Source organism: Raphanus sativus, chromosome 3, assembly GCF_000801105.2.
Source record: "Raphanus sativus cultivar WK10039 chromosome 3, ASM80110v3, whole genome shotgun sequence".
Classification (NCBI taxonomy): Eukaryota; Viridiplantae; Streptophyta; class Magnoliopsida; order Brassicales; family Brassicaceae; genus Raphanus; species Raphanus sativus.
Window position 1 is genome coordinate 20,099,208 of NC_079513.1, and position 14,611 is coordinate 20,113,818.

Consider the following 14,611-nt stretch of genomic DNA (forward strand, 5'->3'; position numbering starts at 1 on the left):
CACTACAAGAAAACAAATATTTAACGAGGGCTAATTTCCTCGTTAATTCCTCGTAAAAGGAAGTTTACGAGGAATTAACGAGGAAATGGGTTTCGTCGTTTATCGTCCGTCGTAACACACATTTCGTCGCCATTTCCTCGTAAAGTAGCGAGACAACCATTTCCTCGTAAAAACGAAGTAAAGATTTCGTCGTAAGTTCCTCGCCGCATTTCCTCGTAAAATCCTCGCGGGCTTTCCTCGTAGAAACCACGCGATGCATTCGTCGTTACTTACACGTAATTTCCTTGAAAAGAAATCCTCGTAAATTTGATGTAACTTCCTTGAAATATATTCCTCGTAAACTCCACGTAGATTCCTTGAAAAGCTTTTCTCGTAAATACCTCGTAAAATATTCCTCGTAAATTCCTCGGTTAGCTTTCGACGTAAATAACTCGTATAATGCGAATTTTTGAATTAATAAATAATATTGATAAATTTAATTAATTATTAATTTAATTTAGTAAAATATTTATATATTTTGGTTTATAAATAAATTTTAAATAAAATTCAAATGCAACAAAAATTTTTATATAAATAAGTTTTGGATTTTTATAATACATAAATCGAAAAAAACTAAGGCCCGTTCATCGCCTCGTAGAATTCCTTGCTCCTCCTCATAACATCCTCCTCGTCATGTGTGCCCGATGACTCGCCTGGAATGGGATTTTGTTGTTTCATGTTCCTCAACAAAGTTTCTCATTCCGGATTTGTGGCCGCTATATAACGTCGATGAAGGCCTCGAGTCCACTCACACGGAACCGCCGGCACCTGAAGAAGAACCTGGAGGGTCTAACTGACTACCAGGCTCACCGAACATGTCTCTGTAGTGAGCAGTAAGCATGTTCTTGCGAACCTGCAAATATATTTTTGAGTTTATGATCATCAATAATAAAAAATCTATCATCAATAATTTAAAAATCTATCTAACGAACATAAATTCCATAAACCTATCTAAATTCCCTAAACTAACCACCTAATATACTAAACTAATTATGGGGGCGAGGAAATTACCATTTCGAAGGAGAGAGAGGAATGGGAGAGGAGTTGGAGAGGAAATGGGAGGAATTGGAGAGGAAAGTTGGGACGAATGGAGAGTGTGAGGTTTGGGTTGTATATATAACTTACGAAGGCGTCGCAATTTCCTTGTAGCTTTACGAGGAATTAATGAGGCCCGTCTTTTATTTCCTCGTAAAATCCTCGTAAACTTACGAGGAAATTGCGAGGCCCGTCCCAAATCCAACGACGAATAAGCGAGGCCCGTCTTTCTGGTCCTCGTAAATGCCTCGTAAATTACGAGTTTTTAACGAGGTAAATTTCTAAACCTCTAAAATCAGAAACCCCAAACCCCAACCCTAAACCCCATCTTTCTTATATTCTACTTCATATATTACAAACATATCTTCCTTTTAACCTCAATATCTTCTTAACATTTCAAAACTCAAAATTTAAAACCACAATTCTTTAACTTCTAATATCAATCTCTTCTTTCTAATATAACTTATACAAAATCAAATTATTTATTTAAATTTTCTATTTTGCAACAAAAATATAATCTTTTGAAGATTTGAAAATATAATCTTCTTAACATTTCAAAACTCAAATTTTAAAACCAAAATTCTTTAACTTCTAATATCAATCTCTTCTTTCTAATATAAACTTATACAAAATCAATATTTATTTTGCAACAAAAATATAATCTTTTGAATATTTGAAAATATAATCTTTTCAAATTATAAAATTATTAATGGGGTTTGGAGTTTGGGATTTAGACAAAATAGAAGAAAGATGGGGTTTGGGTTTATGGTTTAGGGGTTTAGACAAAATATCTCGTTAAAACCTCGTAAACCCACGAGGAAATTACGAGGAAATAAAAGACGGCCTCGGTAATTCCACGTAAGCTTACGAGGCATTTACGACGATTTCGTCTTACGTGGAATTAACGAGGCTCACATTTTTTTTTTCGTCGTTATTTCCTCGTTAACTACGAGGAATTAACGAGGTATGCTTTCTAAACGCCTAAAATCTAAAACCCCAAACCACAAACACCATCTTTCTTATCTTCTACTCTTCATTCCAAATTTCAAAACTCAAAATTTAAAACCACAATTCTTTAACTTCTAATATCAATCTCTTCTTTCTAATATAAACTTATACAAAATCAAATTATTTATTTTGCAAAAAAAATATAATCTTTTGAAGATTTGAAAATATAATCTTTTGAGAATTATAAAATTATTAATGGGGTTTGGAGTTTAGGATTTAGACAAAATAGAAGAAAGATGGGGTTTGGGTTTAGGGTTTAGGGGTTTAGACAAAATATCTCGTTAAACCTCGTAAACCTACGAGGAAATTACGAGGAAATAAAAGACGGGTCTCGGTAATTCCACGTAAGCTTACGAGGCCTTTACGACGATTTCGTCTTACGTGGAATTAACGAGGCTCACATTTTTTTCGTCGTTATTTCCTCGTTAACTACGAGGAATCAACAAGTATGATTTCTAAACGCCTAAAATCTAAAACCCCAAACCACAAACACCATCTTTCTTATCTTCTACTCTTCATTCCAAATTTCAAAACTCAAAATTAAAACCACAATTCTTTAACTTCTAATATCAATCTCTTCTTTCTAATATAAACTTATACAAAATCAAATTATTTATTTTGCAACAAAAATATAATCTTTTGAAGATTTGAAAATATAATCTTTTGAAAATGATAAAATATAATCTTTTGAAAATTATAAAATTATTAATGGGGTTTGGAGTTTGGGCTTTAGACAAAATAGAAGAAAGATGGGGTTTGGGGTTTAGGGTTTAGGGGTTTAGACAAAATATCTCGTTAAAACCTCGTAAACCAACGAGGAAATTACGAAGAAATAAACGACGGGCCTCGGTAATTCCACGTAAGCTTACGAGGTCTTTACGACGATTTCATCTTACGTGGAATTAACGAGGCTCGCATTTGCTTTTTTTTTATTTTCGTCGTTATTTCCTCGTTAACTACGAGGAATTAACGAGGTATGCTTTCTAAACGCCTAAAATCTAAAACCCCAAACCACAAACACCATCTTTCTTATCTTCTACTCTTCATTCCAAATTTCAAAACTCAAAATTTAAAACCACAATTCTTTAACTTCTAATATCAATCTCTTCTTTCTAATATAAACTTATACAAAATCAAATTATTTATTTTGCAACAAAAATACAATCTTTTGAAGATTTGAAAATATAATATTTTGAAAATTATAAAATTATTAATGGGGTTTGGAGTTTGGGATTTAGACAAAATAGAAGAAAGATGGGATTTGGGGTTTAGGGGTTAGGGGTTTAGACAAAATATCTCGTTAAAACCTCGTAAACCCACGAAGAAATTACGAGGAAATAAACGATGTTGGTGTGTTTAAAATCTAAAACCCCAAACCACAAATACCATATTTCTTATCTTCTACTCTTCATTCCAAACCTCAAACCTCAATATTGGTGTGTTTAAAATGATGTTGAAACTTCCATATTTATATTGAACTTTTGCGAGGAATTTGCGAGGAACAGGTAGGTAGCAAAAACAAATGTGCTTTAGTATTCCTCGTTAAAATCACGTAAAACATTTCCTCGTAAAGAAGACGCGAATTTACGTTGTGTTTACGAGAAAACTCTATTTCCTCATTTCCTCGTAAAGATGATGCAAGCTTTACGTGATTTTAACGAGGAAAGAGAATTTCCTCGTTAAAACCACGTAACTTTACGTTGTTTTAACGAGGAAATGTTTTCTTCGTTACTTTACGAGGAAATAACGACGTTTTGTTCTTTCTTTGTAATTTCCTCGTAAAGTCGACGTAATTTTACGAGGATTTTATTTCCTCGTTAATTTTCCTCGCCAAAGTGTTGTTTTCTTGTAGTGATGTTCTAAGCAGTCGGGTCTTTAACCTATGTTCTGAACCGGTCATGAATACATTCAAAGTTTCATTAAAATCTACATTATACATCAATTTGACCACTATGATATTGGTTGTTTTATTATTGTGTTTTTAAATTAACAAGAATAGATCGCCGATTTCTTCATGAACTAGGAGACTTTTGGCGAGTTTCATAATTTTATAATATCATCTTTATTTTTATCTTGAATCCTTACACCAGCGGTTTTGAACGGATTTTACAGGACATAAGTTCATCGTTAACAGATCTCGTTACAGTTTCTGGATCATTTCAATTTTCATCCAAACTTTGGGTAAGTTTTATCTTTATTTGGTCAAGAGCTTTATCTCCCTTTTTTCCTTTAAAACAAACGTAATCATCTTAATGATGAATTTTTTCTTGTTACGAAGAGTTATGTGGCCTGCAGGGTTATACCAGTAAAGATGACAGTTTTGGACCTTCGGTACGCAGCCAAGACTTGTGCTCTATAAGTGAAGGTAATTGTAATATCCAACTTTTGTAATATATTCGTGCATATAATTTATAGTTGATCGTGTTTGAACTGACAAAAAATTAATGATCATATAAATTTATCCTTTTTAATGATCATATGAAAACTAACAATGATTAATGATCATATAGTTACCTAAATATATTTTTCTTTTGTAACTTGTGTAGACATAAATTTATAGTTAATCGTATTTGACCTGAAAAGTATTTTTGGTATCAAGTGAATATACATCACAAGAAATTTTTATCATATAATAACTTTTAAATATCACTAAATAAGTCTTTCGGTATTTTAGAATAGCAGATCGACCATCGGATGAAAGTAAATCACAGGCCGGAAGAGGACATTACACACGAGTAACTTTATCAAATAAGTGGGACATAGATATACTGAAATTCTCTAAGCTTAGCTATTGAAACAAAGTGGAGTTTTCCATAAATTTTGATTTGATCCATTATTCATTTTGATTAGATACGTAAAATCCAGTTATCTATAAATCTAGGGAATAAAACATACATTAATATGCAATCATCATTAAAAGCAAATTTTAAAAATTTTAAAAACGGATAACCGATGTACATATATATTGTAAGTAAAATAATGCTTGATATTTGGTTATCGCATCATCTACGCACTCATCTTGCTCTGGGCTATCTCTCGTTCGCATTACCAACTTATTACCACCATTAATTAACATCACACAACTAATTAAGTTTAAACAATTTATCACATTCTAAGTGTTTTTCATCATATCAACACAATCAGTAATCACTTATAAGTCAACATTAACAAATGATTAATGCTCCGAACTATAACAGTATAAAGAGAAAAAATAAAGTTCCCATTTTTGTCTAACTTGACAACACATATCTGGATCTAGAAGAAAGTAAGTAGCCATTGCCACTGATCAGTTTTCCTTCTCTAAGATTGGACCGATGTGTTACAATAACATTTGAATATACTTGATGCTCACTAATCAAGAAAATTTACTTAGGACCGTATCGTATTCACATGTCTTTTGCTGCAATTTCATAAACCAAACAGAGGAGATGGGATTTGCACAGTGGTCCTCTTTTTCTTCATCCTTCTTCTTGACATTGAAGAAAAAAAAGGTAAACCTTAAAGATTAAATCTCATCGTTGTTTCATTCTTCTCTAGTTAAATCTCATTTTCTGTGTCAGTGGTCCTCTCTATCCCCAACGATCATGCGCTTCATATGTTCATTCCGTACTTGTTGTGTTTCAAATTGTTCATGTCTCTTCACTGTTGGCCTTTCTGGTTTTGTTGAAGCTTTTTTACCGCCACTTTTAACTTTGTAATTTCAAAATATTCAAAGGATAGTCGCAATCTATCCTTAAATTATAAGACAAGAATATGCCATAATCATAAAAGACAATATATGTTTGGTAACTCTGATTAATAAATCTTGAAGCAACTTTCGTGAGTACAGTAAATCTGATTATATGTTTTAATCACAGAAAAAGACAAGAATATGCTTAGTGATCAGTGTTCCAAAAGAAAATTCTTACTGATCAATTCTTCCTTAAGTCTTATTAGTGCTTCCACGCTCTTATAAGTAATTATTTTTTAATTAAAACGACAAATATGATAACTACTTTTATTATTTGTTTCCCTTAACCAGAGAGAAGAAAATCTCCACAGTTCCATCTAACCTCTTAATGAACATCAACTAACATTAACTAGAATTTTCACAAGACAGAATGATACTAATACTAGTGTTACCGGACGTTAACTAACATTATATTAAGAGAGTTTTGTTTTTGTAAGATGACGCCAGATTTGCTCAAAAACGTGGATGATAAGATCATGATACTCCTTTGGATTCAAGGAAAGGTAACAAGCAAGAAGATCCTCCAAGTCTTTTGAAGCTCTTATGTTGTTCTCTTCTATCATCTCCACCATAGATTCTCTGAAATCTTTCTTTGGATCAACTGAACGCTTCACCACTGCAAAACTCTCAAGAACAACTTGTTTGCCCTCTGATCTCGACGTGCTTCTACGCGTACCTGAGAGTTGAATTCTTGGTGAAGTTACTCTTCTGAGGTTTATCCCTGAAGACGATTTTCTTCCACTGGAAACTTGATTTTGGTATCTTTTCTCTGCTCTGCACATATCATATTCTTTCTCTTTGTTAGTCTTCACCGAAAGATGGCTTTTAAGCAGATTCTTGGTTAGGTTACTTGCAGGAAAAGTTTTCTCTGTGGGATCAGACTCTTTGACCTCGTACTTGGTGTCCTTTGTGTCGATCCTGAAGCTAGAAAGATCAACTAATTGATCATCCTCCTCTTCATAAAACCTATATACAAAAGACTTAGAGGAGCTTTCAGGAGCTGGAAATAGGCAGTGAGTGGAATCTTGACCGTTGATCTTGCTCTTGTTAAAACCTTCAGATGCAAAAGGAGTGATTGGTTTAAGAGATGGCTTGTAAACTGTCTTTCTCTTGCTCTTCCTTTTTGTATGAAGAGAGTTTCTTGTTGAGTTACGGTGAGGACTGTTTGGTCCTAAGCTGTTGGAAAAACGTAAGGTTGAAGAGTGATGAAGAAGAAACTCTGAGGAGGGTTTCTTCTTGTTACAATTGTTTGAGGAAGAAGAAGAAGGTTTCTGATTGGGTTTAGACTGCTTAGTCATGTCTTTGAGCTTGTGCAGCCATGCCTTTGGGATCATATCTGAAATTTTAAACTTGTAATTTCCCATTGAATCTCTCACTTCTCCACAAGATTACTCTCTTAAACTCTGTTTTGTTTCTTTATATAAAGAAAAACAGAAGGAAGCAAAATCTGTATGTGACAGGTAAAAAAGAAGCTAAGACTGGAATGTATGGGGCCCCTATTTCAGAAAAGGCTTAAAGAATGACTTTTGTTTGAATCATCATAATCGCCAGCATCAGCATGAACTACTTAAGACATCACATTTTCACACGCTTTACTTCATTTAGGTTTATTTGAATAAAATAATGTGGAATATGGCGGAATAGTTGATTCAGGGCGGATAAAATTGGATGACAAATATACAAATGATTTAATTATTAGTGAAAAGTTATATAGAATAAAGAATATTCATCAGTCATCAAGCGGTTGATTAGTAAGAAAAACTATGTAAACATGAATTAACGGAGACCATTTTTTATTTAATGAATGAACAAAATAACTTCTGAGTTATAATAAAAGTAGCCAATGAACAAAAAATATTGATTAAAAATTAACGTTTAATTTATAATTTGTTCTGATCACATTAATTTGTTTTGATTTAGTGATTAGTATATTGTATTTATTGTTTATACAAATTTAAAATTTAAGTTTACAAAAAACAAAGATTAAAAGGAAAAATGCCTATGGAAACCAACGTTGGTGCTGCCCAAAAAAACATAACAAGCCATTTCATATTCTGTAACAAAATTAGTTTTAGGAATCCATTAAAAAGTTTTGTGTAAGTTATTATGACCAGATGGCAATGGCATACAAGAAAGAGCAGCTTTCTTCTTCTTCTTCTAAATAAGCTTTAATAATCGATACGCCTAACGCCTTTATTCAAAAGAAAGAAGCCTTTCGACTAAAAACGTTCGCACCATTTGCAGCTTTAGTCCTAAATAAACAAATCAAAATTTATTATACAAAGAAAAAACATTTAGCTAAGAATTTTGAATCTATCTTGGTTACTTAGTACGCATAATAATCATGAAATTGTTTGCTTTCATTTCGATGCTTTCATTTCGATGCTTCTTTAAATTTGGTAAAGTATAAATGGTTCAAACCCCACCGGCCACACGGATATAAGTTATTGCTTTCGACTCATTTGAATGTCCAGGAGAGGGTCTATCCGTGGGCTGTACCTCCACCCGGGGTTAGGCTTATGTCATCATTGACCTGGGTTTAACCTTTTTTTTCAAAAAAAAAGTTAAATGGTTATCTTAATTATGTGTGTAAATAGTTCAGTATAATTATATTTAGGTGCTACAAGAGTGTGCAAATGATGGGATTAGGATGATCAACGTTCTCCTTTTTTCATTTGAATATCTTTGAATGTTTGAATAAAATAGGAGCAGCTTTTGAGTCGTAGTGATGATTTTGGGAAAAAGTTGGTCCAATATGTCCACTAACGCCGACCACTTCGACGGACACCATTTTCTCTTCACATCATTCCCTTTCCAAAACAACATTTTCGTAAACTATTTTTATTTTCCTTTATCAAAAATAGAACATATTCCACTATTACATGAATATGCACAAGTGAATAGAGAGGTATGAATCTAAAACAGGAACTGAATTAGCACATATATCTTGGTGGTAATTGCTTTTAACAAGCCAGAATCTATGAAACAGATTCAATATCAAAAATATGTGCAACATACATATTTCTGGCTACGTAAACGTAACAAAAATGCAAGGTACAAAAATTATACCATTAGTTAGATCGGTTTATACCAAAACTAGGCATATTTTTACCGATACTTCAACTAAACTGAGTTATAGGAATTTAACCAAAAATATTTAAATTTTGAGTTCTCCAACATTGGCAACATACCCGATTGCGCATCTAGAGAAAAAATGAACAACTTCTAATATGAATGATCGCCAAGTTTTATGGCTATATTGGAAAGTTCAGTTTTACATATAACATTCATGTTCACAAACTTATGCATTTTCTCTAGATGTGCAATCGGATTATGTTCAACCTATAATCAATAAATTATCTTTATAAAAATTAAAGAATACAAAACAAAACCAACTTCATCATCTTCTTAAGTCATGTTCATAAGAAAGAGCTCCACCAAACACATATATAATAAAACTTACTTATTCACCACTCTTTAAAAAAGAATTTCTGGATTAATATTTAAACGTTTTAGATTTTTAACTTATAGATCGTTAACTTATGTTATCCTCCATCTATAATTCTAAATATTTTCGATGGGAAACAGTTATGAAATTATAGATGAGAGGTTATATCACTAAAGGCTTGTAAAATAATTTATAAAATCTTGTATAACTAGATAAGAATTTATCAAATCACTAAAAATAAATAAAATTTTATAAATAATTTATAATTAGGTATACATTGTAATAAACTCTTATAAAGATTTATAAGCCTTTAATAAAAATTTATATATCCTTATCTGTTGCTCAAAAATCCTATACATTATTTTATTAATTTTATAACTGGATTATAAGGTTTTATAGATATTTTTAAGAAACTTTTAGAAATAAATAATAAAACTTTATCAATAATATTTCAAGCATTCACAATATATACTACATTGTTTACTAACTTGAGAAATTGTTTAATAAATAGGGCCCCTTATAATTATTTATAAACATTATACATTTTTATACTTATAAATAGTTTATAAGTCTTTATAAATATTATAAGCTCGTATAAATGATGAAAAGGTTTTACAAATAATATTGTATTCTTTATTTTAAAAATCTTACAAATGATTTTTTATATTTTAAGTGATGAAAGAGGCTTGATAAATGATTTTTATATGTCTTTATAATTTTCTATATATAATTATGAAAATATATAACTAACTTTACAAGATTCTACATATAATTTTACAAACTTTTTTCCATTTCAATGATTTTATAAACCTTATAATTTTTGTAAATTATTTTACAAGGTTTTAGTGATAAAATTTATAAAGTTTTTAGTGTAAAACTTCTCAACTTAAAACTCTAGGGGGGGGAGGAGTATGGGGAGGAGTATTCAACTATGAGTTTGAGGTTATTTGTATTAATATGACGAATCCAATTTTATTCAAATATGGACTTTAAAAATATTTTAAAATCTAGTGTTATTAAACTTGACATTTTATATAAAAAAATCAACTGTTATTAAACAGAATTTAAGTTAAAGATTTTAAAATGTTTAAAATGTTTCTAGAGTGTTTCAAAAGAGGTTTTAGTGATAAAAATTAGTGAATTTAGGGGGGGGGGGAGTATTCAACTATGAGTTTGAGGTGATTTGTATTAATATGACAAATCTAATTTTATTCAAATATGTACTTTAAAAATAGTTTAAAATCTAGTGTTATTAGACTTGTCATTTTATTAAAAAAAAAATCAACTGTTATTAAACAAAATTTAAGTTAAAATTTTTAAAATGTTTAAAATGTTTCTAGAGTGTTTTAAAGGGGTTTTTAGTGATAAAAATTAGTGAATTTAAGTATTTGGTGTAATTTTTATCAAACAACTCTTGAATTTTATCTAAAACTATAAGATTTTAATTTTAATTTTTATAACTAAGAAACCCTTCTCAAACGCTCTAGAAACATTTAAACCATTTTAATATTTTTCAACTTAAATTTTGTTTAATAAGTGGATTTTAGAATTCTTATGAAATCACAAGTTCAATAAAACTACATTTTAAAATATTTTTAAAGTCCATATTTGAATAACAGTAAATTTGTAATATAAATACAAATCACCTCAAATTCAAAGTTGAATAAGCCCCTAGATTATTAGTTGATGAGTTCTATTCCAACTAAAAAATAGTTTAGGGGTTTTACCAATAAAAATCCTTTTTAAAACTTTACCATCATGACTTTCACAGCAAAGGACGTGAACTCCACGCAACACAAGCCAAATCCCTTAAAGGCTTAAAGCATACACACCCAAACAAAACAAAAATCCTAAAGGGGATCACCACATCAGGATAACAACAACAACGAAAAGTTTCAAGACAACGAGAGTGAAAGCATCGTTGATTAATTACTTTAAATAAAAGCTTTCCAAATCATGCAACATATTTGTCTCTCTCTTCCGCTTCAGAGTTAAAAGACTTGTCTTTATTAGACCTCTTCGTCGTGTTCGTCATGGCAATGTCAAACCTAAACATCATCATCATCACAAGAAGCCAATCTGTTCTTCTTCTTCTTCTTCTTCCTCTTTTCTGTCTTGTCTATGTTTTCTCGGCACAAACAAAGACCATGAGATGAGCTAACCAAACCCCACAAGCTCCTCTTGTCAAATGATCATTCACCATTCTGTTTTAGAAACCTGAGATTTAATCACTGAGTCTCCAATCTTAAACCCTGGCATTGTGATGAAGTCAACCCTTAAATTGCCTTCTTCTTGCTCACAACTAACTACAGATTCCATGTAGACACCTGAGAATCTCGTTCCTCTTCTGACCACAAAGATCTTTGCATTTAGATCCAAGGAAGCTGCAGACAAGAACCCATACCCACTTCGCCATATTCGCAAAGATTCAATATAAAATGGTTCTTCGATGCTTACCAAGAAAAACTAGTCCCCTCATCAGGGCCGGCCCAGAGGGGAAGCCATCCAAGCTACCGATTAGGGCATCCAATTTAAAGAGGCATATTTTCTATAAATTTTTGTTACTATATAGATAAAAAAAAATTTATAAAAAAAATTAATTGAAACTATACTTATTGGACATTCTTACTTATGATATTTTGAAGGCATAATTCAAATACTGAAAATTTCTTTAAAATGATATTCATTCGAACATAAATAGTGGTATTTTATTTATGGAATTAATATTCTACAAGAATCAATGTCACAATAGATCAGAAAGCATACTATAATATTTGTTTGTTGAAGAATGATTGTTATATGACAAATATAAATTATTTAGTGGGCATTTTTACTTATGATATTTTGAAAGCATTTTACTTATGATATTTTGAAGGCATAATTCAAATACTGAAAATTTCTTTAAAGTGATATTTATTCGAACATAACTAGTGGTATTTTATTTATGGAATTATTATTCTACAAGAATCAATGTCAAAATAGATTAGATCGCCTACTATAATATTTGTTTGTTAAAGAATGATTGTTATATGAAAAATAATTATTTAGTATGCATTTTAGGATATAAGAAATATCGATCATCACATATAAAGAAGTTTTAAAAGGTAAAAGTAGTTATTAGTAGTATAATATGTTATTTAAGAGATTAACTAAATTGATTTTGTTATTGATCAAAACTGTTATAAGAATTGATTATATTTATTTAATGAATGCTTTTACATGGAAAAATGCAAAAAAGTATATTTTAATGTTTTAGATTTACTGTTTTAGTTTAAAATTTTAAATTTCTTTTATATTAATTTTTTTATAATTTCAATACAAAATATTAAAAGGTATAGTTTTAAAATTGGATTAGGGCATTGTTAAACGTTAGACCGGCACTGCCCCTCATATCCAAGTCCCCCAAAGAAAGAAGCCTCCATAGACGGATAAACAACTACAAGATACTTCTGACCGCAGAATCTGAAAACGCTGTTAACGCGTCTAATGGATCATCGAAACTCATTAGTTCTGTCACATCAAATGGGTTAAGCTTTAGGCCGTGAAACATTCTCCGAACAATCTATGACTCGAAAGCAAACCTCTTGTCTGAGTTCTTGGCGTATGTTTCAGGACAATAATGAGAATGAGCTTGTTTTGAACTCTAGATACGTGAGCTTAAGCGCTGAAACAATGTTGAACAGCTTTGAAACCTCATCATTGTCCCAACGAAAGTTTTGAATCTTTCTCGAGGGTTTGCAACTGATAACGTGAATGTTATCATCCTCGAAGGTTTCTACTTCATCACAAGGGTCTTTGGGATCAGGGAACGCACCAATGGATTGCAGACTTTAGTGAATCTCGCGATGATTTCTGATAGGTTTGATGTTTTAACGACGGCTTACTCCATGGGTTTAAGAAGAAGCCCTAGACAAAATGAAACGAACTTGATGAGACTAGGTTTTGTATATGATTACATCAATCAAACTAAGATCAGTTTGCATGAAAAGAAATTAAAAAAAAAATAGAAAGTAAAGTCATAGCAGAGACTTAAAGATGGAGAGGAACAGAGAATAACACATTTGTCGAAAAACACTTGAGAAGAAGAATAGAACAAGGAACAACACTAGTATTAGGACAAAAAAAACAAGGAACAACACCAGCATTAAGACAGAAAAAAAAAAAACTAAATATATAGTCTCGCTAATGATGTGATGATGCTTGATTGATTCCAAACCATAAGTCGACTATAGTTGGCGTTTAGTTCTCTCTTTTTTTTTTTTACTTTATATTTACTAAAACAGAGCGTGTTTGGAACTGAGAAGTAGCTTTGATCTTCACCAGTTTTCGACAAAAACACTAGTTCATTTGATTTTATTATATTTTTGAATAAATTTTGAGTATCTAAGAGAAAACCCTTCTGAGTCTCCACAGGCCTCTTCGGTGAGAAACAAAAACATTTGTTTCTTTTTTTCCCTCTTAGAGCTTCTTCAACTTTTTTTTTGGTAAAATGTCAATATAGCTTCTTCAACTTTATTCCATCTTGTAATAAAATATGGACTGAAGTTAAAATACTTTTATTATTTATATTCATTAATAACAATAATAACTAAATTTTTGACCCATGATCAGAAAGAACAGATTTGGTTTCATTTACTTTAATCTAAAACTAATTTATAAATTACCATTGTTTTATGTTTCGAATATTAACAATTGAATTTTTATATTTTTACTATTTATCTTTTAAAGTGTGGTATTTGTTCGAAATATTTTTAAAATAATGTGTGATATAATAGTATAGATATTATAAATTAAAAAATATATGTCGTCTTTATTAAAATGTAGTAACAATATGAACTAATGATTTTAAATTGAAAATGAGTTTCTATCGTCATATATTTATATCATAGTTCTAACTATAAATCTACACTATTTTTTTATCTCTATACGATTTAGAAACTACTATTATTTTTTGATCCGACATTTTCAAAACGAAAATTTTTTTTTTTACCATTTTGATATAATGTATTAGTTTCAGGTAGTGTTTTCATATCTGCCAAGACCAGTAATTCAATTTGGATTCAATGAGATTTGTTGTTTAATTTTTTTTTGAACCTGGAAAAAACCTAAAGACCCACTATTAAGACCATGTTTGTTTCTGTATCTAGACGCCGCATCTGGATGCTATAATTCATTTTTTTTTGTTTGGATACTATTGCATCAGCTTCTAGGTGTTGTGTTTAGATGAACCTTCTATAATATCAAGAATATCTACATATTTAAGATGCTAAAAAGATAGAGTTTTGATGTTACATTACATCTCAAATTCCAAAAGACCTAAATACCCTCAATACAAATATAAAAATTAATTA

General features: G+C 30.7%; 1 protein-coding gene across 1 annotated transcript; it reads right to left on the bottom strand.

Moving 5' to 3' along the window:
* Positions 1–6,021: 6,021 nt before the first annotated feature.
* Positions 6,022–7,234, bottom strand: LOC108846308 (transcription repressor OFP2-like). The gene has a single exon (XM_018619534.2). The coding sequence runs from the start codon at positions 7,174–7,176 to the stop codon at positions 6,226–6,228; it is 951 nt and encodes a 316-aa protein (XP_018475036.1). The 5' UTR covers positions 7,177–7,234; the 3' UTR covers positions 6,022–6,225.
* Between the last annotated feature and the right edge of the window lie 7,377 nt (positions 7,235–14,611).

Excerpts from the sequence above, each read along its gene's own strand:
- LOC108846308 (XM_018619534.2), bottom strand. The coding sequence starts at position 7,176 with ATGGGAAATTACAAGTTTAAAATTTCAGATATGATCCCAAAGGCATGG.